The 26,315-nt window shown below is 37.6% G+C and overlaps 1 protein-coding gene across 6 annotated transcripts in view; it reads right to left on the bottom strand.

The window, feature by feature from the left end:
• Window positions 1-26,315, bottom strand: part of ATXN10 (ataxin 10) — a 121,533-nt gene that overhangs the window by 5,549 nt on the left and 89,669 nt on the right. For 2 of the 6 annotated variants that reach the window (XR_014319574.1, XR_014319575.1), the window contains exons 10-13: window positions 8,595-8,653; window positions 6,304-6,512; window positions 5,466-5,641; window positions 2,139-3,822 (exon numbers count right to left, since the gene is read on the bottom strand). The exons of 1 other annotated variant lie outside the window; for it this stretch is intronic. Coding sequence is in view for 2 of the 5 variants with exons in the window: in XM_082784919.1 (XP_082641045.1) it covers window positions 5,575-5,641; window positions 6,304-6,512; window positions 8,595-8,653 (335 nt within the window). In the remaining 3 variants the exon portion in view is untranslated. Of the gene's footprint in view, window positions 1-2,138; window positions 3,823-5,184; window positions 5,642-6,303; window positions 6,513-8,594; window positions 8,654-9,009; window positions 10,200-26,315 lie in introns of those variants that run through there. 3 more of the 6 variants (XR_014319576.1, XM_082784919.1, XM_082784920.1) reach the window with 3 other exon arrangements.

Here is a 26,315-nt window from a genome sequence, read left to right as displayed (position 1 = left end):
ATTCACTTTTTCCAAATTGCAAAAAGCAACCTTTTTTGCTTTATCTTGACTGCTCAAGATACCAGCCAATGCAGGATTCTCCCAGTAGCCTCTTCCATTCAGCTCAAGAGTGAATTTCCTGGGCTTTATTAAAACAAGAAGAGAAAGCCCTGAGCTAGGCTGCCCTTCAACTCCAATTGTGCTGCTCCCAAGTTAATGCATTGCTCTCCCACCTGCCTCCTTGCATCCCCATGCAGGCTACAAAGCCATATTTCAGAAAGACATGGCACATTCAGTGCCGGTGATGTCTGACACAGTCATCCATCAGTGCATGAAAAGAAACAAAGAAACTAGGCTTAACTAGTTAGTTGGAAGTGTGTAGTGTGAGGATACCCCTACCCTAAATCAGACTCCAAAAGAACCCTGTCCTTCTCTTTTGAAGACATATATAAATCTCTTCTTATACAGATTCTTCATGACTCTTTCACAAATACCAGGAATCAAAAGCTTAAAATCTCCATTTCTTGTTTCTATTTGCAGTCTTCACTTCAGTCATTTCACTCAAGTTAGAGAAAAACACTAGTACAGTCACTACTGTTACCTTCAGTTTCAGCTTTTGTGTTTGGGCTACCAATACTTCGAGAGATTGTTTATTTTTGCAGAAATAACTGTTAACACTAAAACTTGGGGGAAAATTCACAACCACATTGCTACAGTGCTCAGTTCACTATTTAGGGGAAAAAACATTGTATTTTGGTTAGAATTGTGTTACTATTGATACCTTACATGGAATTACAAGTATGCATATTGAATTCCACATTTACTTACAGCTTAAAAGGTTGTAAACTATGTTTATTTCAGCTATTTCCATATAGAGATTGTCATGATCTTGCAAATGGTTTTCTGCAGATAGACTTCTGCATCAATATGTCTGATGCATAATACACATCAATCAACTTAGTACCAGAAGGGGTATCCTCTGTGGGCCCTGGGATCCACTTGTGAACCTATCAGAGTACACATGAGGGTAATACTCTAAAACTTCCTAAAGACAGTATATTCACTGCAAATTTTTTATTATTATTTTTTGGCTGTACATATTTTAAAACATTGGAATTACCCACTTTATCCTCACAGCTTCAATATGGCTAAATTTTATTTTGGCTTCAGAACAGAATTGAACTACTTGCAGAGAAAAAAAAATATGTAAAAATGCTTCAGAAAAAGATGACTGCAAAATCATGGGGATAGTACGGAAACTTGCAACTGACAGCTTCTACTGGTATGACTGCTGACAGAAAATAGACTGAAATGCCAAGAATCCTAATTGTGGTAGACTTCGCACAGATGTTAGGGGACTGATCTCATCAGTGAATGATCCAACCACCAGGTATGGAGACGTTAATGAACGCAGGAATTGATAAACTGCAGAGGAAGAGCAAACCAAAAGCAGAATACTGACAAGGCTGACAGACTAATACTGTGGGAGCAGGAAAAGTTTGTCTCCCCAGAGGGACAAAACACACATGCACATGCAACCCAGACAATGTCAAAACCAAGCTTCTGCTACGAGACTCCAATAGCATGGTGCCTTGGCTCTGCTTCAGGAGAGACCAGCTCTAACAGCTGAAGACAGTTCAATGGCTAATTTGGTCCTTTGCCTCACTTACTGATACTGCCAACAAGGCTGCTTATTAGTACTAACTGTGATGGTGGTTTCTGTGATGTGGACAGATGCTTGCGAAAAGCTGGATGGAGACCACCAACTCTCTTCAGACAGGCCACTAAACAGCCATCTGAGGGTAACCACTAGGTCGCTAGCAACTTGGGTTAGATTCAAACTAGTGACTTCGATGTGAAAAGGCTCCATATTCAATTACCAGTCCCCTGAGTCATCCCATCCACCCTTTAGTTATTTCAGAGTGCTTTGGTAAGCAATATCTGAGGACATTATATGTGTTCAAAATGCCAAAAATACACATCTAAGAAGGCAGGGAAAAGATCAGATCACCCAAAAGTAAGTTTTCCTTTATTTTGGTCAAAAAGGAATAAATAATTATCCTAATGATTTAGGATATCCTATCTATTATCCTAACACTCTCCACCCTCCCCCCCCCCCCCCCCCAATGAAAGGGCTTTTTTTCTCCTCCTTTGCTGCCCCAATTCATTTCTTGCAAATATTATTACAATACTAAGAAGAGAGAGAGTGTTTTGGGAAAAATATATATTTATTTTACTTATTTTCTAAATAGTCAAATCAGCAGTAGAAAGAATGGAAATATACTTGATGTTGGGGCGTGTGGGAAGGGATTAAAAAAAGCCCAACACTAAAAATGACATCTCCCAGGGATTCTGCCTAGAGGTTCTCAAACTTGCAGACTTGTTTTAAGAGTGACAGTGCCCTCTGGTACCCCTAGGATATGGTATTTTCAATGCAACTCCAGAGTTCCAGCGATCTATTTTTGTCACCTATCCTGGGATCTGACAACTCTCACCAGGGGCTCAGTTAAATGAGCCTCCAGTTTTTAAACAAAGTGGATTTTAATTCAGAAACACCTGTGGTGAGAGAGCCCACTGGCATTATTAAAAAGCAAATTTGTCACAGTGAATCACGGAGGCAGGGAGAAGGGGTGAATAAATGGGGAGGGAGGGGAGGGGGGGGATATCCAAGCATACGTCATACCTGCAGCACAGTACCATTCCTTTCATAAAACTCCCTTGAAGATATGTGTAGAATTTGACTGCACCCCATGATGAGTGTTTTTCCCAACAAGCTGTTCCCAGGGTGTTGAAAAGCTATCATTCATAAAAAATTATTGAGGGGGAAGAAGGTAGCAAAGGGGAGTTCAGAAGGCCAGGGATGACAATGGAAAACACAGAATGAGACCCGCTGTAAAGCACGCACCTGTTTATGGCCACCATAATAGTTTAACTAGAAAGCTTAAAGTTCCAAATTGTGGGGGGTGGGAGAAGGGAAGAAAGAGAGAAAACATAATGAAAGCTTGTTCTAATATCAAAATACACTTTAACCCATGGAGTGCAGGCTGACAATGGATGGCTGCAATTTAGAAGAAAGCACAGACAATACAAAATACACTTCAGACACATCTTGGTATCATTAGATAGACATGAGCTCAGGCCACAGATTGGAAGAAGCACCCCTTTATAGACTATGTGGCTAAAAAAAAAAAAAAAGAAAATTTTAAATATTTAGTGTTGGCTGAGACAGCAGTTGCCAATACAGAATAAGTTCCAAGGTCTGTCTAAATGCAGTGGTAACTTCTGTGACAAAGACTTTACAAAGCAAGTAGAAGAGAGTGAAGCATCAGCCACCCTGCAAAGATTTGCACAATATGCAAATGTTTAGAATGACAAAGAATGTGCTGTAATTTTAATGACAGTGTTAGTGAAATCCCTTGGTTATTTGTAATAGCGTTATGCATGCACTCTGTCCTCAGTGAACAATAAAAATGATGTATACAAGCCTGCTGGCCCAGGTGAGAAGACTTGACATTAAGAATGAGATTCTTCACAGGTATTAGTGAGTAAGTATGCTGGTTTCCAAGAGGCAGCTAGGCATTTTCATACATTATTCCTTTATGAAGTGGTTTTGTCATTTTTACCAAGAGTTAACAAAACTTCTTGAGAACAAATCTCAGAGTAAATTAAGGGAAACCACAGGCAGAGTGAATAGACATATCTTGCATTGAGCAGGGCTTCAATCATTCTTACTCTAAGCCTTTACCTCAGGTATTCTGAGCAAGGCTGGAAGGTGGCTTTTCATGCAGAGATCTTAGTCTTGTTCATAAATGAGCACTTCTGGCAGAACCCATCATGATAGGCCTAGAAAAAGCAGAACATGAGGTTTGCTGCAGGTCTTTGATGGGGAACATAGGGTAATAAAAGACAGTTCTATGTATGCCTCCCAGTTTCTTTTCACTAATGATGCTGTCCCCTTTCTCTTCCCCTTTATGAGTGTGCACACATTACATTTTTTCTTTTGCTTTTTTCTTACAACTAAGCCTTCTGAACATTGCCTCTAATCAGAAATAGGGACAGTCTATGGTGTGCAGAAGATCCTTTTCACATGACTGTTTCTCTGAACTTATATTTGTTTTCACTCAAAAATGATAGGAAACTTTCAGGTTTAGCATAAATATGTTATGAAAATCACCTGAAATTTAAACAAAACCAAGTTCAACGCAGTGTTTCTTACTAACGAAGCTTCAGTGATGTCTCTAAGACATACATAGCAGTATCGGTTTTTGGTGTTTGTGAGCTCAGATGTGATAAAATATTCAGCAAAAAGAAAGTGGGATTAATTTTAAATGCCCTTGATTTCCATGTCTTTGCCTTCAGCTTCTTTTACCTTTCCTACAAAAGATGTGAAAAAAAATATGAATTCTGATTTAAATATTTTGTTTTCTGTTTACATATTTAAAATAAGTAATTATTTTCTGAATTACATATGACTATTAGAGTAAACTGTAAGGCTGCAGAAAACACTGAGCCAGACAGCAGAATATCTTTGATTCTAATAAAGCAATAGGTAGCTAATCCTGTCCAAAATAAACTTGGTGTGAAAGTAGATATTGCTTTGATCTTAAACTGGAGAGGGAAGGATCTTCCTAAAGGATGCCTTTTGGGTTACTGTACTGGGTCTGGCTGGAATGTTAACTTTCCCGGCAGCAGCCCATTCAGTCCCATTCAGTGCCGTACTCTGTACTTGTAGCTGGAACAGCAGTGTTATCACACCAGTGTTGTGTCTACTGCTGAGCAGCAGTGGCACAGCATTGGGCCTTTCTCTAACCCTCCTAGGGGGTGGGCAAAAAGCGAGGAGAGAAACATCACTAGGGCAGCTGACCTAAACCAATCAAAGGGATATTCCATACCATGTGGTGTCACACTCAGCAATAAAAGGTGGAAACAGGAAGAAGAGGGGAGGGGTGGGCTCTCGTTGAGAAGACGTCGGTCCTCCTCTCGAACACCGGCTGCGTGCGTTGAGGCCTTGCTTCAAGGACGTGGTCAATCATCGCTCATTTGTGGGAAGTAGAGAGTAATTTCTTTCCTCTGCACTTCCATATAGCTTTCATTTATTTTGTTTGTTTGTTTTCCTCCCTTTTTCCCCTTTTCCCTTTTACTTCCCCTTAGTTAAATTGTTTAGTTCATGGTAGTCTTTATTTAATTATTATAATCATTTCCCTTTAATTAAATTATCCTTATCTCAACCCGTGAGTTGTTCTTTGCTTTACTTCTCCCCCTCCTCATCTAAAGGAGGGGGAGTGAGAGAGCGGTTGTGGGGTTTAGGTGCCCAGCACGGTAAAACCACCACAGTTACAAAAATCTGAAACTGTCAGAGTCTGGAAAGAATGATGCTAAATAACCACACTCTCTGGTTTGTTTTTACGAATAGAATGCTAATGCATTCCCAGTCCTCTAGTAGTCCTCTCTTGGTTTTGAATTACCAGAACTACTCCCTTTCTCACCCTGTAAGGTCCACTTTTATTTGTTGCTGCAGTCTCCAGTTTGAGTGGTTTCTTACTCCACGTTAGATGGACATCAGCAGGCAGCCCACAGAAAAGTGCAGAGAAGCTCTCAGTTTTTGATTTCTTTTGCCAGCAACACGCTAGTCAGGAGCAATAGCTGTTGAAAATGGCCATGACTGGAACAAAGACAATGCAAAAACAAATTCAGCAAACAGTGGCTTGGCTCTCCCAAGTCTCCATTGGGAATGCACGAATTAAGGTTTTCCAAAGCTTACAATGTGGACAAATTTGAACTGGATTATGACAGAAAGAAAATACATAGTCATCATTTATATGAAGAATAGTTAAGTCTTTTAAAAATTTAGGATAAATTTTAAAAATTTATCCTTTATACTTTAAGGATACTATTAACATACATATATATATATATATATGTATGTATATATATATATATATATATATATATAAAGCATTAGCTTCTCATTTTCATAAATTACTGCATCTTATCGGAAATCACCATAAGAGAAAGTTCCTGTAAAGAAACTAATTAACCCTGAAGAGGCATGGAAGATTTCCACTTGAAAAGTTACAATTTCGCCAAGCAACTGGAAATGGATCTCAACATGGAAAACATTATTTAACCCTAAAGAGGGACACTGCTTACAGGTCTGCCCATAAACAGCAATCACAACCTAAATATCTTCCACATGTAACAGAATAAGAAACACTTGTTTGGGGGGTATACTCTAAGAACAGTGCACACACACTTTCATCCAGCTGTGACTTCAACATACTGCAAAGCATCCCAGAAAGAAATCAGGAGAAGGAGGCAGTCCACCTAAGAAACTTGCTTCTTTCTTTAATGATGCCAGTGACTTGTCCGTCTCCGCACCCGAGCAGCAAGGCACAAGGGTCCAGCACCTTGGACAGCTCTGCCGGGCCTCCACATGAGCGAGGCATGGAGGCCTTGGAGGCTTCGCCCACCACTGCACTTCTGGGCCTCCCCTTGCCTGGCCCAGCAGCTCTCCAGTACCAAAATGGTGCACACTGCAGAAGTAAACCATGGTGATTTTAAGGAGGAAGCCAAAAGGGAAGGGAAAATGGCTGCTTTTGCATTACTTCACAATTTCTCACCCCTCTCTGCTAACAACATTTACTATGAAGAAGTTTATTTACTGTACTGTAAGAAGACAGCAAATTCTAAGATTCTAAGTCAACATAAAACAGTGACGCAGATAAGGCTAGGTACAAAGAAACGTTTAAAGTAGTTTTAGGTACAGCCTCATATTTAGATTACTTTTATTTGGAAATAAAGGGGAGAATTTTTGGAGTCTTACTACCCAAACACTTGTATCCACTTCAAAACATAAAATCAATTGTTAAATAAAGATTGTGACAATGGCACTAAGCGCCAGGGATTATTTTTTGTTCATTGCATTTACAAAAGTTTTACAAGTACTTTAGGTAAAACAAACACAACTTACTAGAAGGAGTAAAAATTCAGAACTCTGCAAACATTTAAACTTATTTCTCACAACTGATAAGTAAGCTTTTTAAAAAGCTAATGATGAAAAACTAACTCCTTATTTGCTTTTAATAAAAAAATGGACCTTAAAAAAAAAGATCTGATCATTGTTGTTTGGAAGCACTCGAAAGCAATAAGATGGTCACAAGACTTGATCTGACTGTTCTGCCCCTTTACAAACTCAATAAAGCTTGCTTTTTATGACTGATTGCTGTGCTGTATTAATCCCCTAGCATATAAAACAAGCCTATTGGAGACTTGGACTCCACTGGGGGAGGACAGGGAAGCTGTTGTGTTCTGAGAATTAATCCATCTAGGAAAATCAAAAGCCAGCCTCTCACAATACAGTAATCAGCATGTTCTGTACTGTGAAAGCCCTACGTTTCCCATTTAGAAAACACAACTATTACTGCATTATGCACTGAAACACACAAAACCCTTTTAGTTATCTGTGTTTGTTATTATTTGGTTTATATTTATGGGTTTGTGTGTATTCCTTTGGTGGGTGCACAACCGTCAAGTTAAAAAAAAAAAAAAAAAAAAAAAAGCTCCCTATTGCTTAAAAGGAAAAAGGGACTCCCACTGCTTTTTCCACAACCCATGTTCTTTCTGGATTTGCTTTGTGAACAGGATTTTAACTCTTTATTACCCTAAGTAAAAGGAAATTCTTTGCATTTTTTTCCTTCACATATGAAGTTCATTTTCTGTTCAGGATAATTACTTTTTCTCACTTTGTTAAATTATCCGAGTTTCCTAACTAGCATTGCTAAAATAAATGTGTATGAGCTTTTATAATTCCTCAATTGAAAACTGCTTCACTTTATTCTAGGTACTATTATATTTGATGCTCCTTTTTTAATAAAAGCTTCATTCTTTCCTTTTAGACTTGAAAGACGTAGCCTTCCAAATAAAAAGAGTGTGTTTTTATAGTAAAGTTTTTGGAGGGCTTATTTAGGTGCTAGAACTATGAATTTTCAATTGTGCTGTGAAGATGAAGATTAAAAACAAAGGAACAAACAAAAAACATCTGTAAATATTATGTAACATAGTAATTTAACTGTTAAATTAATTCTGGCTTAACTATAAGAATTAAGGCTTAGGAAAATCATACAGAAACCACAATGTTATTGAGCACATGCTCAGGAAGAACCAAAACCATATCCTTTTCCATTCAGGTAGCAAAAAATACCTGTATAAGAAATGACTTTATAAAGTTGGCATTTAAACCCAACCATTTTAAACATCCTCTGAAACGTTCCTGTCAAATCATTATTAAAAAAAATAAAAGTGTTTTCTAAAACAACACTTTTCTTTCTTCTCCATTTCTTTTTAATTAGGTTGTCACTAAAAGAAACAAAGCTTAAGAGTCTTTATTCCTATTGCCATTATCCCTTTATACACATTCTTTACTTAATAAAAGGCTAAAGAATTAGCAGTTTTGTATCATTGCCTTGAAAACCAGAAGGTAAAATCCCACTAGATCAATTCCATTCCCATCTGGTCAGCGTGGTATATACTAAAGCCTTATGATTAAATTGAGATGATCTTAGTAGTCTGGCTACACTCATTACCATACATTTCTTATAGTTCAAGGTACTACATACTTTTTCTAGTTTTGAAGTCAAAAATGGGATTTGAGGAGCTGATGCACATGGCCCAGTGTCTGTTACATAAAGTTTAAGGATACTAACTTGTCTTTCCAGTGAGAGAGTGGGATTAAATGACAACAATGTGAACGATTTAACTTTTCTGGGACCTTTCTGTTAGACAGAATCGAAGAAAACCAAATGACAGCAATGGCAAAGATCTAGAATCATTAATCTGCAATTCTTGTTTGGTTTATACATGGAGGATTACATTTCTTGACTACCAGGACAAGGTATGGCACACACAGAGTTAACCTTGACCCCCCCACACCCCACCCAAGACCCCCTCCCCTTTCTCAGCCCCCCTTCTCCCATCCATCTCATTCATGCCACATTCCACAGTGGCAGGGTCCAACAACAATATAGGAGGGTATCCAAAATGAAGAGGCAGGGCCTTCCATTCTTCTGCTTCTCTTGAATTAATTAACTGGAAATGAGTTTTGTCAATGTTTTGGAAAGGCAGAGGGGTGAAAAGAAACTGCTAGAATTAATCACAGTGAGAAACTACCTCTTCAGCAGTCTGCCAGAGTTCAGAAAACCCATGAGAAGTGCAAAATAAAAGGAAAGTGGGCTGACTTACCATCCAAAGGAACAAATAAAATTCAAACAAACACCAAAGTCTCCAAAACAGAGACATGCCCCAGTGCAAAGGAATGTAGCATCTGTTGCCGCAACAGCTACAGCCTTGTTTTTAATATACTTGTAATGAAGACTGAAAGGTATCAAGGTAAAACGACATTTTACTAACAATTTAAATTGCTGAAGGCATGTTGTTTAATTCACTAAATATTTACGTACATCCAGTGTTCCATTGTTCTTTATATAATATAGCTATTTAAACACCATGATAGAAGACAAGCAACTTTCATTGTTTTGCCCTGATTCAGCACAGATCTTTTAAACACAGAAGGCAAATTGCAAGGCAGATATTTTTGCTGTGTTTTTAATGATAGTTACCTTCACGTTCAGCAATAGGAATTGTAACAACTTAATACCGCATGCATGATATCTTTCTATGAAATGGGAAAGTAATGAAATTTCAATCATCTGAAAAGAAAGATTTTTTCCGTAAGTTAATTTACATTTCTTGACTACCAATACAAGGTACGGCACACATGTATTTAGAAAAAAAAAACTACTATGCTGTATACTGTAAATCACTATACTGTAAAAATGCACTATGTATTTAGAAAAAGCATAAGTGTCCTTTTGTTTACAACACCGAAGAAGAATAACTGTTTGGTGATTTCTCTGAGAGTGAACAGAATGAATCCAACCGACTGGAAATAAAATTGAAGAAGCCTTGATTGTCTCAGCAGGGAAAATATTTCAAATGAGAAATCTTTTAATGATTTGACTGTTCTTATTTTTTTGTTCACGAAGGCTTTTTTCTGACAGATCTCAGAAGTAACTTATCATCTTGTTTCTCTACCTCTAAACCCATACGTTCAAGGACTGAATTGTCAGCCAGTCCCTTCTCCTCCATCCATGCAATAAGCTCTTGGTTTCTCTCATTTTGTTCAGTGAGATTTCGGATAGCGTATACTGCCCACTGGTTCACAACTGTTGCACAAAGTTAAGGATCATTTTGTGTGTGTTTGTTTGTTTGTTTTTCTTTCTTTTCTTGTAAAGATGAAGCAATGATTTCTTAACATTTCCTCCCAATCCATCAAACACAGAAAAACAGTAGAAATCTAGTGTTTGAAAAAGACACATATAGATTATGACTCTGATCTTGCAAATACTTGCATATGAGATAATTTAAGCTTAAATGAGGTATATCCATTAACTTCAGGCAAATTTACTAGGTTTTATCTTAAATTAAAAAATAAATAAAAAAACACAGATGAACTGCAGGAATTGGAAGGACATTTTCTAAAAACAGAATTATAGTTAATTGAAATGTTCCAATGATCTTCCTAGTACAATTACGAACAAATAAACAAACAAACAAAGAAACCACATCATTGTACTTACAGTCCTAACAACTCTACACTGCACATTCAAGAACTAGCAAAATAAGCTGTAAATCAGGTACAAGAAAGATGACTACTTTCACCATAAAAGTTGAAATGTGGGAAAAGATAAATAAATTTTAACAAAAAAATATTAACCTCTAATACTATCTATGTTCAGTTCTTTGTTTCTGGGTACTTCTACAAACTCGCCAACAAAAAAGACACTATGATCACCAGCAGGTAGCTCCTACTCACGTTTAAATGGGCACAAGCTGCAACTTATTCACAACTTATTCACCTTCTAAGGTGGTCCCTTGAGGCCAGGATTGAGGCACATGTCAGGGCCATAGACAAAGGATTTAAATTCCCAGGATTATCAGTCAGGCATCTTCCAAGTGAACTACAGTGTTCATTTTATGAAGTGTCAGAGATGTTAGCTCCAATTCTGCAGCTGAAAAGCTATGTGATGATATAATCTTTTCCAAGTTACCCATATGGGAGGCAAGCCATTCTGAATCACACGAAAGTGGTTTGCCTGCAGGGCACCAATTATTCACTACATGTAGCTTCACATCCAGTAGAAGAATATGCTTAATTTACTCATCTCCTTGACGTCTTTTGGGTTGGACAGTGTCTAAGCACAGAGATGAGATAGTGCTCTTATGGGCATTTGCCAGGGGGTGACTGGAGGGGAAAACTCAACAGGGGAAGATGGGAACTTCAGACGAAAGAATAAAATGCATGAATTGGACATTCTTACACAATCTATCATAACATTTGGAAAATCCAGTACCACGGCACCAGCCACTGCACACATTCTTTAAGTAGCAGTCTTATAATTTTGTAAGTATACCTTGCACTGACTGCTGTACCTACCTTGCTCCCATCTCCAACTGCCCCCTTAGGTTTACACTCATTCAGCAAAGGCAGTCTGTCATGATAGGCTGTTTGATGCAACAAGCAATGTGAATGAACATCAGCATCTGACAGGAGCAGCTTTCTTAACACGAGACCTTATCCAGCCTTCACAACCTTAATTTTAAGGCAGGAAATGACACAAAGAGAATAAGGAAGACAAAAAAATAAAAATAAAAATAAAAATAAAAATAAAAATAAAAATAAAAATAAAAATAAAAATAAAAATAAAAATAAAAATAAAAATATGAGACGTAAGCTAACTACAGTGCTACTTAGATACCAAAAGAAAATAGAGAAGGGGCAGAAATAAAAAGCACATATGGAATCCTCAACAGAGAGAGAAAGGTTTAAATTAAGAGTAGCTTGGCCAAATGTCACAGAAAACACACATGCTAGGGAATAATCCTGTATTGCCATGAATCAGTGAAAGAGCCTATTACCCTTTAATAGTAGTTCACATTTATTTTCACATTCAAGAAGCCATTTTACATTTACAGTTTACATTTATTTTCACATTCAAGCAGCATTTCACATTCTGAGCCAATTCTGGGCTCAGAATTGGAAATCAAAAGTGGTAAGGGAGTAAAAACTGCGGGGCTTTTTACTGACAGTTTTTCAGACTGTCAGGAAGCATGCTGCACATCTCCACCATTAAAAAAAGAAAAAAAAAATATTGCATAAGCTGGATCCAGATGGGATAGTGACAGAGTAGAGAAATTAGGAAAAAAAAATCATATATCACATCAAGCCCAAAAAGATGAACATGATAGAGAGAATATCAAGGTATTGTCTCCTGTCCATGCATCACTACTATGGGTTAGATGAAAAGACAAGTGCCAAAATACATATATGTTATATAAGTTCAATGTTTCTACTAAAGATTACATTTGAGTATATAAACCAACAATAAAATACCAAAAAAAAAAAAAAAAGTTATCCAGAAGCAGAGTCATATTCAACAGCCCCAAAGGTAAGAATGAATTTCAGAATGCTAAAGTATACCAGATGATGAATGCAGATGAAAGTGCCAGAAAGTAACATGAAGGTCTCCCAGTGAGCTGTGAGAAACATGCTATCACCCCCCTTAGCTCTGCTCCTGGGATGAGGTGCAGATTTCTCCCATGTTTCTAAAACACAACACTGAACTCCACTTGCATAAGAGAACACTTCCCTTAATATAACTAATAATAATTTAAAAAGCAATTTTAAAACAGTTACAGTTTTCAATAATGCAGAGTCACAAAGGAAAAAAAAAAAAGTACTTTTTTTTTTTTTGTATTGGTCTTGGGAATAATCCTGTTTCCATCATCCTAATGTTCTTTAACACAAAAACACTGCTAAAACCCACAGCAAATGATGTTTTCCTATTATCATATCCATTCATGCTTACATAATATCTAAGACATCCCCATTATCTTATGAACTCTATCATCATTATGGCATTTATCATTATTGACTACTGTAGCTGAAGCTGCGAAATGTTTTCAATAACGTTTTCACTCATTCAAAAACTCTTTTCTGCATGTAGGTTTTCCATTGCTAATTAAGTCATGAATATGCATGATTTCCCTTGTTCGCATGCTGTGTGAGGCTAAGACCTTTGGATGGCTGCGTGCAGACCTAGACAGACTTAAGTGTCAGCAGAGATTAAAGCTAGTCGCCAGCTAATATTCACATTACCCTCTTGCTCCTCTCCAAAGATAGAGAGGCAGAAAGAAAATTAAACATATTCTAGAGTCTCTAATCCTACCAACACTTTAAGCACTTTATTGTATGCTCAGCTTTAGAAAGAGAGCTTCTAAAGTTTCCATAGTTACTACAAATAAGAGCATGAGCCTGTTTGTTGTGAAACTGCATAAAGGAAAAGAACTGCAGCAAGCACAGCAGATCTCATTGGATAGTGTTGTCCAGATTTTTCCAGCAGTATACAACGCAATGTCAAACTAATTAATATTATAGACAAGGAAGTGAAAATTACAACTCTGTCACAGTGGAGAGGGCATACAGAAGAAGTTAAAATTTTCATTTCATTTTATAGGAGCTTCACTACTGGACTACTTGTGTTTAGGTAACGAAAGTAAACATTTGTTTTTAGCAACTCTTTTATATTTATAGCAACTCTTTTAAATTTATAGCAACTCTTTTGTATTTATAGCAACTATATTACATTTATATTACATTTATAGCAACTCTTTTCCAAAACCATTCTGTACTGTATGCTATGGGATTCTTAAGTTATTTTTACTTATACAAACAATAATAAAACCGAACCAACTTGCTCTGTGTTCCATACTCGTGTAAGAAATTTTCAAACAGCAATTTAAAGTTAATCACCTGAACTGCTCTGGGTCATAACTTCAATTGGCAGGGAGGAGGCATATAGAGGGAAAGGAAAGGTGGTGTCTGTCCTAAAGGATGAAAAATGTTGCTATGTGGAACTGACAAACTATGAAAAACTAAACTCCTTGAATTCTGTAGAAGTTTTGCCATTGACTGCAAAAAGAACTTCTCACAATTCTGTTGTTTCTTTTCTTATGGATTCTGCTCCAATAGGTTGTCAGAATCAATGCTAGCGATAGCATAGCTACTAAATTAGGAGTTTGATGCTACATGAAAGTACAATTGCCTGCTGTCAGAAGTTACTAACGAATACCCTACTGAGATGAATTACTAGAAAGGAGGACTTATAAAACATTTCCCAAGGAGAGTATTCCAGCTCTTCATTCTCATATCAGGTGCCCCAGTTTGGACAAAATGTTATTGGTAAGACTACTGCAGCTATCACCTCTATGAAATACTCTATAAAAAAATTTGGATTCTACAGATGAAAAATAGTGGACATACGTATTAATGAAGCTTGAATCTGACTAGGTAAATATACAAGAATGCCTAAGTAATGTTGAAAGTACATTGCTTGAAAAAGGCAAGTGGTCAGTTTTCAAGCAAGTTTAGGATTATCATTAACTAATATAGGATACTGAAGGGTGGTGGCAAGAAGATTGATACACATATGTTGCTATTCTTAAGTCCCCTCCATATTTATTATTTCTGAGGAATTTCTAAACAATATCCTTGGTGTAGAGTTTGATATACTACGTAGTTCATACACACGCACACACATATATATTTGGTCTGTTTGTTTCAGTTTGACAGTTTCCTGAACTACATTAGATTTTCTGTAACTAAATGATTACTTTGTAACTCTCTTCCATAAAAGTCAATTTTCTGCATTAAAAAAAAAAAAAAAAAAAAGGATATTTTTTGTGTGCTTCTATTACCTCATTTAAATCAGATTTTGGACTATTTTAAACATTAACTTCATTTAAACCAAATATAGGAAGAGATAGAAAACCTTAATAAGGCAGACAACCCACGCAGTTTGGAACTGAAACAGCTAGAGCTGTCTTTCTCTAAGAGCTTTTCTGGAACAGGTCTATAGGACTAGAAATCAGAGATAATGAAAATACAGTCCTTGCTAACTATATTTCTTTCCTGTCCTCAACACACAATCTAATTCTCACTGAATGTTCTACAGACAAGAATGAAATACTAAAGCATCACAATAGAAGGATCACTTCCACTTACAGGCCTGACTGGACTACACTGAAATGAAATAAATGATCTTCTCTTCAAGACTTTCAAGTCCTTTTAAGTACTTTTGTATCACAGCAACTTGAAGACAATTCTTCTCACCATTAAAAGAAGTCTATAGACAGTGACTGGCACTGTTAATCACAGTTCAGATCAATGTGCCATGGTTGACCACACATAGTAAACAGTCAGGATTTTGGTCCCTCACTAGCAGCCAAATTGCTTACAAAGTGCTACAAGTTTATTTCTATTGGTGGTTTTAGTAGTTTTACGCTGTTCTAGAAGCTGTAAAAGTTGACAGAAATTCCTTAAAACTATTCCTTTACTTACTTTTACAGACCTTTTACTTCTATTTAAGATATTATTAGAAAAAGTAATTACAGAAAACAAAGATCTAAGGGTGCCATCTCAATATATTTACTTATTCTGAAGAAACTCTTTCATATTTTTAGAATTTATTCCTGACATTACATTAACAGCAACAGAAAAAATCAGGAATTCAGCCTAGCAAACTTGAAATTCTCTGCCTAGAATTTACAATAAAAAGGCCTTAAATATTTTGGTTTCTTGTAATTTTACTTAGCACATTCCATAGCAGTTAACATCATCTATGATTGCAGTTGCCACATTCTGGATTTAAAAGCTGGGAAACAGGCAGTGTGCTATCATCCAGAAATGTCCTTCCCTGCCCTGCTGGACCTGGTTCTTGCAGAGAAAACACAGTACAGCTCATGTTATATAGATGCCTCCAAGGTGGAGAGACGCTGGAAGACACATTTATTCCTTATCACATTTTCTAAGGATAAGTTTTGTAGCACCGGGGAACTGAGAGCAGAGGTTCACTTCTATTGCAACACTCACCTACCTGCTTTTAAGAGATCAGTAGGAGGGTTGGACCATCCATCTCCTAACTAGCTTCAATCTCCACCACTACGTGGCAGCAAAGCTTCACTGGAAATGCACGAATAAGGTACCTGCAACCAGCCCTCCTAGCTACTTTTATTTACATGACTGTCCAAACGTCCTACCCATTAGCTGTTTCCTAAAGCCTACCTTATGGTATACAGGTTCCTTTAAAATGGGATTGATGTATGACAACAGATTTATGTATGACATCAGAAAGGCACGTTATATCTCATATATAACTTTAACTGAAAGTTAATCTGTCTAAACATCTACAGCCAACAAATATACTTTAAGACCAAAATGGACGATTATAACTATGCATCCAATGCATCTGCTTTGAATACAGAGCACTGAAATATAAGTCACTATTGAAATCAAGTCTGTCAGTTTTGTTTTATGTACAATGTATTTTTGTGCCATTTTCTGAAACATATCTAATCTTGACCAGGAGGTTTCACTGTGTCCCTGAATAAATTATTCCACTGGGTAAATATTTTCATTCATTATAGCCTGAGATTTTTTTTTCTAGTTTACATTTGTTTAGAATTGTTTCCAAACACTGATTTCTATTCTAGATCTAAATAAAAAAAAATAAAAAATCGCAGATCCTGATCAAAGCACTTGGTAAGGATCTTTTGAGAAACTGAGGAAGATACACCAAGCTTTGCAAAATTCTTGCACCTCTTCCTTACACTTGTATTTTTCAGTGTTCCCTCTGAAGCACATTTGTCCTGGTTTCAGTTAGCACAGAATTAATTTTCTTCCTAGTAGCTGGTGGAATGCTGTGTTTTGGCTTAGAATGAGAAGAGTGCTGATAACACCCCGATGCTTTAATTGTTGCAGAGCAGTGCTTATACTAAGCCAAGGACATCTCAGCCTTTGCTCTGTCCTGCCAACGGGCAGGCTGGGGGGTGCAGTAAGAGCTGGGAGGGGACAGACCCAGGACAGGTGACCCAAACTAGCCAAAGGGGTATTCCATACCATCTGACGTCATGCTAAACAATATATAGGGGTGGCTAGCCGGGGGGAGGGCGCCGGACTGCTCGGGGTTAGGCTGGGCATCGGTCAGCGGGTGGTGAGCAATTGCATTGTGCATCACTTGTTTGTACATACTATTATTACTTTCGTATTATCACCATTGTATCATCATTATTATTATTATTATTATTATTTTCCTGTCTTATTAAACTGTCTTTATCTCAACTCACGGGCTTCACTTTCCATTTCTCTCCCCCGTCCCAGAGAGGGAGGGGGGAGGGTGAGCGAACGGCTGCGTGGTGTTTAGCTGCCAGCCGGGTTAAACCACGACAACATTTTACTCAAATTTGCTAATTGGCTGATTGCAGACAAAACATGACTTGTCAACTCCTTTTGGCTTTTCTCTTAGTAATTCCAATACAGTGAAAAACAAATCCAGACAACATCCAGCTACCCTTTCACTCCTAGCTACGTTCCAGCAAATAAGAGTCCTAGCTCTTCATTTGGAAATACTTTTTCAGCACTGTTCAATTATGAGGCAGACAGACACATGTCTTGCTTGTCAGGTTGGAACTACACACAGCACACATCAGTGATGTTCAGCTAAATAGTACCCAATGTCCAGCAAACGGCTGTTTACTACTGCACTAATTTGGGTTACTAAGCCATTCATATCTGGAGAATTTTTGGTTAACAGGTCACACACCATTTATATACCCAGATATTTGATCCATATCCTATGTGCCTCCTTTCATTTTCTACAGGACTTAAAAAGAGAATACCAACACAGCTTAGCATTCTATGAAATCAAACAATTTCTGTCAAGTACTATAGAGCTACTAAAACCATAGTACATGTTTAGCTATGTCAGGCTATTTTTTATAATAATGTTTTATGCCAAAACTTACAAAACTTAAAATAAAATAAAGCCACAACCTCTAGTTTGTTTTACTTTTTCCTATACTCAGACTTATAATACTAGCTTAAAACCATGAATTTGACATATCCATTTTTACTGCTTAAGCTGCCAAATTTTAAAAAAATTATGAATTACGTGTTTAATAGAAACCCATAATTTATGAGTAACTATAAATCATCTGTTTTAAAACAAAGAATCACACTCTTGATCAATTTCAAGATGATGTGCTACAGTTACAATATTCTGTTCTTACAGACCCTTTTATTACACTAATCCCATTTTAAGAATTCACGACAACTAAACCTAAGTGCCAGTTATCTATAACAGAGAGTTAGCAAACTGTTACACCAAAGAGAGAAAGCTTCAATTTGCTGTTACTTAACTGCTAAAATTGCCTCAGCTTACTTTCTTTTCCCAGGCACAGAAAAAAAAACATAAAATTCCAATAAGCTGAAACTCACATATTGAATTATTAAAACCTACCACAGGCATTGAGATGTAAAGCACTGAAGCACAGGGGGATGGTAATTGTGTTCACAAACTGACTAAATATCAGGCAGACTATAGTCATTTCAACTTTCCTTGGACATGTTAAGAAAAAAGCTCCACCTGCACAAATATATTCATGTGTATTTATATGCACACACACACACACACAAACAGCTTTTCTAAAACCCTTTTAAAATGGAAATTATAGAAGTCAAACAGCACTCTCAAAAATCTGGCACTAGACTGGAAAACACAACTTAGTTAATACCTAAGAAGTGATCAAGCTAATTCCAGTTTATCATTCAGAAGGTTAAGGTAGATGATGAGATAAACTGACTCACAATTTGGACAGAATTTGTTTTCTATTTATATATTTTTATTTTCTATTTATAAACTCTAGAAATTCATCTACATATATAGACTCAGCAAGGATCTGTATGCCTACTCATCTCTCTAGCATTGTACTCAAGCATTTTATTGACTCCAGGTCTCTGAATAATGTATGTGGCATAATTCCCACCCCTGATGCTTTCAGTAATTTCAAATGTCATTTATAATTAAATCACAAATAATCAAAATAATGAAGGTAAGTGAAACTCCAGTTCCAGTCTTATAAACAATAGATGATATTGTGTGCATCTAAAAATAACATCAGTGAAACAAATGGGTGTTTTGAAAGATGCAACTAAATCATAACCAAGAAAAAATGAAGTTTTTTTCTCTCATGTTTTGCAAATAGCCATTAGCCACAATTGTATCTGCTGCAGTTTCAGGAAATGCTTGCATCTCCTTGAAGAAATCTCAGAACACAAACAGGATCGGTAGTATGGACTGCAAATATATCCTTAGTGAGACAGTGAGACAGAAAGGAAAGGCTATTTTTTGGAAACAGAAAGAACAAAGTCTAAGCAAAGATCTGGGAAAGAGACGGAAAAAGATTTAAAGATCAGGAAGGAGCTACATATGACAATGCACCCACCAGCTGAAATTACAGATTGGTTTAATAACAGTGGCAGAAAATGGAAAAGCAGGAAAACGCCAGAATAAAGATGTTATGCAGAGCATTGGCCGTATTACATCTGAATATTCTTTGGAGGTGTGCAAGAAACAATGTCAAGACGACAGACTGAAATATGATAAAGTGGTCATAGAAGGCATTCCATTCTCAATAATATTTTTGAACCACTCCCAGCTTTATTAAACAAACAAACAAACAAACAAAAACTTTGGGTCTCAAATTTCTAGTGTTCTGTCACAGCCCAGAGGGGAATTTTTCAAAAAGTCTACAGAAAAATCAATCAAACTGTTTGATCTATCTAAGTATTTTTATTACCAATCATGCCTCAACTTGAGGAATCAGAAACCTGAGATATGTGATTAAGTATTAAAACTTTGTTAAATGTCCAAACAAAATTAATCCACGAACAGTTTTGAAAGAAAAATATCTATAAATTAATTCTGATAATTATTTTAGATATTTTCACCAGAGTGTGTGTTAGGCAACAACCCCAATGTGCTTGGCAATTACAAGCTAATTAAGACTTTACAATGCAGCATCACTTTGATTTACCAGGAAAGTACACAGTGCTCTAAAGAACCTGATAAAATCATTCTATACATGAAATGCAGCTAGAAATTTAATGCCAGAAGCTTAACTCCCAATGTTCTTTCCCAGTCAAGAAGCTGTAAAAAGAATCACAGAATCACAGAGTCACAGAATTTCTAGGTTGGAAGAGACCTCAAGATCATCGAGTCCAACCTCTGACCTAACGCTAGCAGTCCCTACTAAACCATATCCCTAAGCTCTACATCTAAACGTCTTTTGAAGACTTCCAGGGATGGTGACTCCACCACTTCCCTGGGCAGCCTGTTCCAATGCCTCACAACCCTTTCAGTAAAGAAGTTCTTCCTAACATCTAACCTAAAACTCCCCTGGATCAACTTAAGCCCATTCCCCCTCGTCCTGTCACCAGGCACGTGGGAGAACAGACCAACCCCCACCTTGCTACAGCCTCCCTTGAGGTACCTATAGAGAGCGATAAGGTCACCCCTGAGCCTCCTTTTCTCCAGGCTGAACAAGCCCAGCTCCCTCAGCCACTCCTCGTAGGACTTGTTCTCCAGACCCCTCACCAGCTTCGTCGCCCTTCTCTGCACCCGCTCAAGCACCTCAATGTCCTTCTTGTAGCGAGGGGCCCAAAACTGGACACAGTACTCGAGGTGCGGCCTCACTAGAGCTGAGTACAGGGGGATGATCACCTCCCTAGCCCTGCTGGTCACACTGTTCCTGATACAAGCCAGGATGCTGTTGGCCTTCTTGGCCACCTGAGCACACTGCTGGCTCATATTCAGCCGACTATCCACCATCACTCCCAGGTCCTTCTCTGCCTGGCAGCTCTCCAACCATTCCTCTCCCAGCCTGGAGCTCTGCTTGGGGTTATTGCATCCCAGGTGCAGGACCCGGTACTTGGCCTTGTTGAACTTCATGCAGTTGACCTCAGCCCATCGGTGCAGCCTATCCAGATCCTCCTGCAGAGCTTTCCTACCCTCAAGCAGATCGACACACGCACCTAACTTGGTGTCATCTGCAAACTTACTGAGGGTGCACTCGATGCCCTTGTCCAGATCATCGATGAAGATATTAAAGAGGACCGGCCCCAGCACCGAGCCCTGGGGGACGCCAGTAGTGACTGGCCTCCAACTGGACTTGAGACAAAAAAAGAGAGACAGAAGTTTTGTTTCCCAGACAATCTTTTCTTGCAACGTACACTGCATGCTTCCTGTGGTCTAATTTAAGGGGGACTTTGCATTTGACAAAAAAAAAAAAAAAAAAAAAGATTTTATTCTTTGGCAACAATGTGAATTACTGAGAGAGTAAAACATCTCACAACAAAAACCTACATTTTTTGTCTTATTCTGAAGTAGATAAGTATCTTCTTGCAACAAAACAACAATTTCAGAAGTGCTGTCCACGTCACAAATTTATATCTACCAAATATAATGCTTAAAACTGATAAAGCAGTTTTTTTCTTGGTTCTTCTGTCACCTTTAGGTGAGTTCTGTTCAAAGAGGTTTCAACATACAGAAAAGATAAACAGCAGCTTAGGACACAGAAGCTACATTATCCAAACTCGTAAGACGTGAAGTCAATGTCAAGAGTAATCCAAAGTAGAATTAAATTACACAAAGACCTCCTGTACCCTCCTCAGCAGGGACCACGGACTCAGATCCTCCCTCCTTATAATAGTCCCACCTTGGACACTCCATCCAATATCCTACAGAAAAATCCCAATTAGCATGGAATCCAAACCTCTCTAGTCTACCAACACCTGTAAGAATAAGACCAGCTACTTGTAATGAGTATAAAGACACCCTGATGCATAAGTGTCAGAAATCAGTATTGGTTGAAAGATGACTTTCAAAACTAAAACCAGAAGCTTTATTTGGGAATAGCTGTCTTCTTCCCTCTTCACCATGAAAGAATAACAAGAAGGCTGAATTCTCCTGGGAACCATTTTCAAAATGGGCCCACTACTGCTGCTAAAGAATCTGTTATCATACAACACCAAGGGATTCCCTAGTGAAGCACACATACCCCATTGGCTCCATTAGAATTGAAAAAGAACAGCTATAAGAAATTCACGGTAACTTGAAGGAGCAGGATTTGGTCTGTTAAATATGGTGAAACAAATAAGACCCTCTCAGAGATCATTCTTACTCAATGAATAACCATACTTGTACCTGTTCCAGCCTCTAGCCTGATCAGTTCATCAGAATGTAAGATACAAAAAAGCTAAAGTTTGTGTATATGCCATCAATCAGAAATCCCCTATAACTTTCAGGGTTTTAAAAAAGAATTCGCAGCACATAGGAGTTCAACTGAATTTAACTTTCATTCTAGTTCCACCTATAGTAATTGGCTGCTACTCAGCTGCTATTTTATGTTGTCTTTTGCACTATGAACCTCTAAGTCCAGGTCAACAAATTTTGGATCTTCACCTGTGCTGACAAGTCCCATTCTTAAATTGCCAACCTGTAGGTCCTCAGCCTCTGAGGAGTCACTAGAAATTGAGTTGATACCTTTTTATTAGTGTCATAGCGACAATCAGCACTGGTTTACAGCAAATAAGATTCTAACAGTGCTCCGTGTCTAAGGATAAGGGCTACGGTAGCAGCAACTTGTGATAATGCAAAACTGCATCCCTCTTCCAAAGAATACACTTCCATTTCCCAGGTAGCCTTCAGATTTGTGCAGCAAAGCAACTGTCAATGGGATGAGGAAATAGGCAGTTTCTTCGAAGTGGACAGAACTTGACAGGGCATGGAGAGTGATCATTACTGTTTTCAGCAGTACTCTAGTTCCTCTGAACTAACTGTCTCCATTTAAATAACATTATTTTATGTATGCTTATGAAAATAGAGTCAAATAGTTCACCTCAAATTGGTGAATGCACTGACAGTGCCTACAGCAAGTTTTCCAAAGAAAGGCAACCAGTACTGACAGAACATTATCCTGCTTTTTCTTGCCAACATACAAGGGATAGCCACATCTACATGAAAATGCTCAGCTATATCATAGTTTATTCTAAAAAGTCAACTTACACTCATATTTTTGCTTTCTACTGGCTTCTATTCATCTGTGAGGCTTTTTCACTGTATGTGGCCTATTTTAGGTTGTATTCTGTAACTTAGGACTAAAATGTCTGTCAGTTCCCCCAAAAGTCTTTGCTGGCATCTCACAAAAACAAACTGCCATTGTTGTAGACCATAGCAACTTGATTTCTTCTAGCTTCAGCCAAAAGTTTCATGAACCACAATTATACTTGCTGTTGCCATCAAGTCAGAAGTATTTTCAATCTACCTCTTAGATGACTTTCAGACTGAACAAAAACTTCATACTGAAGCTTAGGCAAGGAGTATCTGAAAATTAACTTACATTTCTTACACTTCCATCCATTATTCAGACTAAGGACTCTGTGTGGATATCCACAGCAACCACAGTTTTCCCTTGTACTAAAATTCTTATTGCTGAAACATAAGCAGCTGGGTGTATTCATACATGTAAAAATGCATGTGCACATATACTACACCATTTTTTTTCTTCAAGTATGACTTCACTTTTGACTAACAGAAAAACATGCCTGATTAGGGATAACATAATATGGACACTTACATAAAGATAAGGTCTATTCCAATTCAATTCAGTCACAAAATCAATTTGAGAAATCAAATTGAGAAACCCACTATAAGAATCTCATATATTTAAGATTGGTAAGCATCCTGAAAAATCAAGAATATTCCACCTTCAAAGCTGCATTTCACCTCTCATCTTCAAATTTTATCATTAACTAACAGGTATCGCTTTGAGTGCCTATGTATTTATGATAAACTGAAAACTCTTCAATAATAAACAGGACAGTTTATTTGCAGTTTTTAATAAACACCTTTTTTTGTATGATTAGAGTCAACAAAGCTTTAACGTTTTGATCTGAATGGGATGGCGTCCCTCCTTTTGTTTTTGGTAAGCAAGTGGTATCTGTGAAAGGTCAGAAAGGAAGCTAGAAGGAGCAGTAAGAAATGAGGAAGAGGCCAAAGACAAAAGAAGGGCTCTTGTCTGACACTACTGCCTATCAGAGATGAAGAAAATGGTGTCTCAGGAAACAGAATAGAAGACATTTTATTCTAGATCACTTTTTCAGCCCATATAATCTGAAAAGCTGGATCTGGAATAAATTTTAACTGACATTACCCAGATAGGCATTTCAAATCCACTTTGCTCTTTAGCAGCAGGCTTTATTTATTTATTTGCAAACACAAGGCACATAAATAAAACCAGAATGCTCCCAACTTTGCAGATGTAGAGCAAGGAACTGAATTTTCAAAGAACCTATCCTTAATCCAAAGGTAAACAAGTAGTTTACTTGTCCAGTGTCGTGGTTTAACCCGACCGGCAGCTAAACACCACGCAGCCGTTCGCTCACCCTCCCCCCTCCCTCTCTGGGACGGGGGAGAGAAATGGAAAGTGAAGCCCGTGAGTTGAGATAAAGACAGTTTAATAAGACAGGAAAAAAAATAACAAAAATAATAATAACAATAATGATGATACAATGGTGATAATACGAAAGTAATAATAGTATGTACAAACAAGTGATGCACAATGCAATTGCTCACCACCCGCTGACCGATGCCCAGCCTAACCCCGAGCAGTCCGGCGCCCTCCCCCCGGCTAGCCACCCCTATATATTGTTTAGCATGACGTCAGATGGTATGGAATACCCCTTTGGCTAGTTTGGGTCACCTGTCCTGGGTCTGTCCCCTCCCAGCTCTTACTGCACCCCCCAGCCTGCCCGTTGGCAGGACAGAGCAAAGGCTGAGATGTCCTTGGCTTAGTATAAGCACTGCTCTGCAACAATTAAAGCATCGGGGTGTTATCAGCACTCTTCTCATTCTAAGCCAAAACACAGCATTCCACCAGCTACTAGGAAGAAAATTAATTCTGTGCTAACTGAAACCAGGACATCCAGAAACACCTTTTTCTTCTTTTGAATACAGAAGGACAACTATGATTAGGATATGACAAATCCAAAATGGAACATTTAAAGGGCACAGAAAAAGTAAAGGTGGCATTCAGCCTTCTTGATGTTTAATGCTTCTGACCCCAAGGTCTATAACAAACCTTATCTTCCACATCTTTAATTATTTACATTTTCCCCCTATACTAAAAGCCTGATATGTAAAAGTTGAAAAACTAGCATCTCTCAGTATTACTCCAGTAAATTTATCTGGAACTGTGCAAAGTTACAGTAGTTGAAAATTTAACATGCTAATTTAAATCTTTGTAAGATGTAGAGAAAGTTTGTTTGGGGTTCATTATCATCTTCACATCCATTATTTATTATTGAGAGTCTTTTATTGCTGTTATATCATAACAATTCCTATAGGAAAAACTACTGCTTGTTAGCACAAATTTGGAAGATACAAGGCTGTTAGAAATCTAATTAGACAAGGTAACACGGATGCACCAAAAGAATTCAAACCCAGAAAGCTGAAGTAATACAAACATGCCAGCTGAACTTCAGTTAACAATCTTATAAGGAATGAACCTCCTGATATTTGTATGCATATAACAAAGTTGTTCAAGAACTCAAAGGATGTGATTTTAAGGCAATGACAGGTTTACACAGGAATTTATTCTGAGATAAGAGCAGACCTATTTACTCTTTCAATATGCTTCCATATGCTATAAAAAAAAAGATTTATTAAAGGATTTCTCCTCTCAAAGGTAATAAAAACCTTTTAACATCTAACATGGCAGTCCACCTTCTCCTCACGAATTGCATACTTTATGAATTTTTTTCCCCACCCAGAAAAGGATCATGTCACTTTTACCACAATTACACCTTCCTTTAGAAGATTTTGTAGGTATGATTCAGAGGTTGATAAACCTCAGTTGATAAAATCTACAAAATCTGTATATTAACTCTATTTTTAAGTGAAAAATATAACAATATCTAAACTGTAGAGCTTGGATGTCTCCAAACCAGACATATTTCAAATGAATATGTGCATCTACAAAGACTCTAGGAGGAAATGTAAGATGTTCTCATAGTAAAGGAAACTGGTTGAAACTTTTCCAGTTGGCTTTACACAAGGAGACGTGGACAACACAGCCTGAAACCACAAAAATGGGCACTAGAAACAAGAATGTAAAGAGAAGTTTCTGGACAAGACTTCCCAAAGAAACCCGTGCTAAAGTGCTACATCAGGCTTTCCCTCACTACATTCTACAATCTTACATTGGCAAACTGCAGCATCATTGAGTAATGGTATACAAATTTCAGCAACTCTCTCAACATTTAGCTCAAGTTGCCTAAATGTTTCCTTTTAATTAATCCTCCTTAAAAAGAGAAAAGAGACAAAGTA

This window comes from Aythya marila (assembly GCF_965140915.1).
Source record: "Aythya marila genome assembly, chromosome: 1".
Lineage (NCBI taxonomy): Eukaryota > Metazoa > Chordata > Aves > Anseriformes > Anatidae > Aythya > Aythya marila.
Note: the sequence above shows the minus strand (reverse complement) of the source record. Positions and strands in the feature narration are given on the sequence as shown.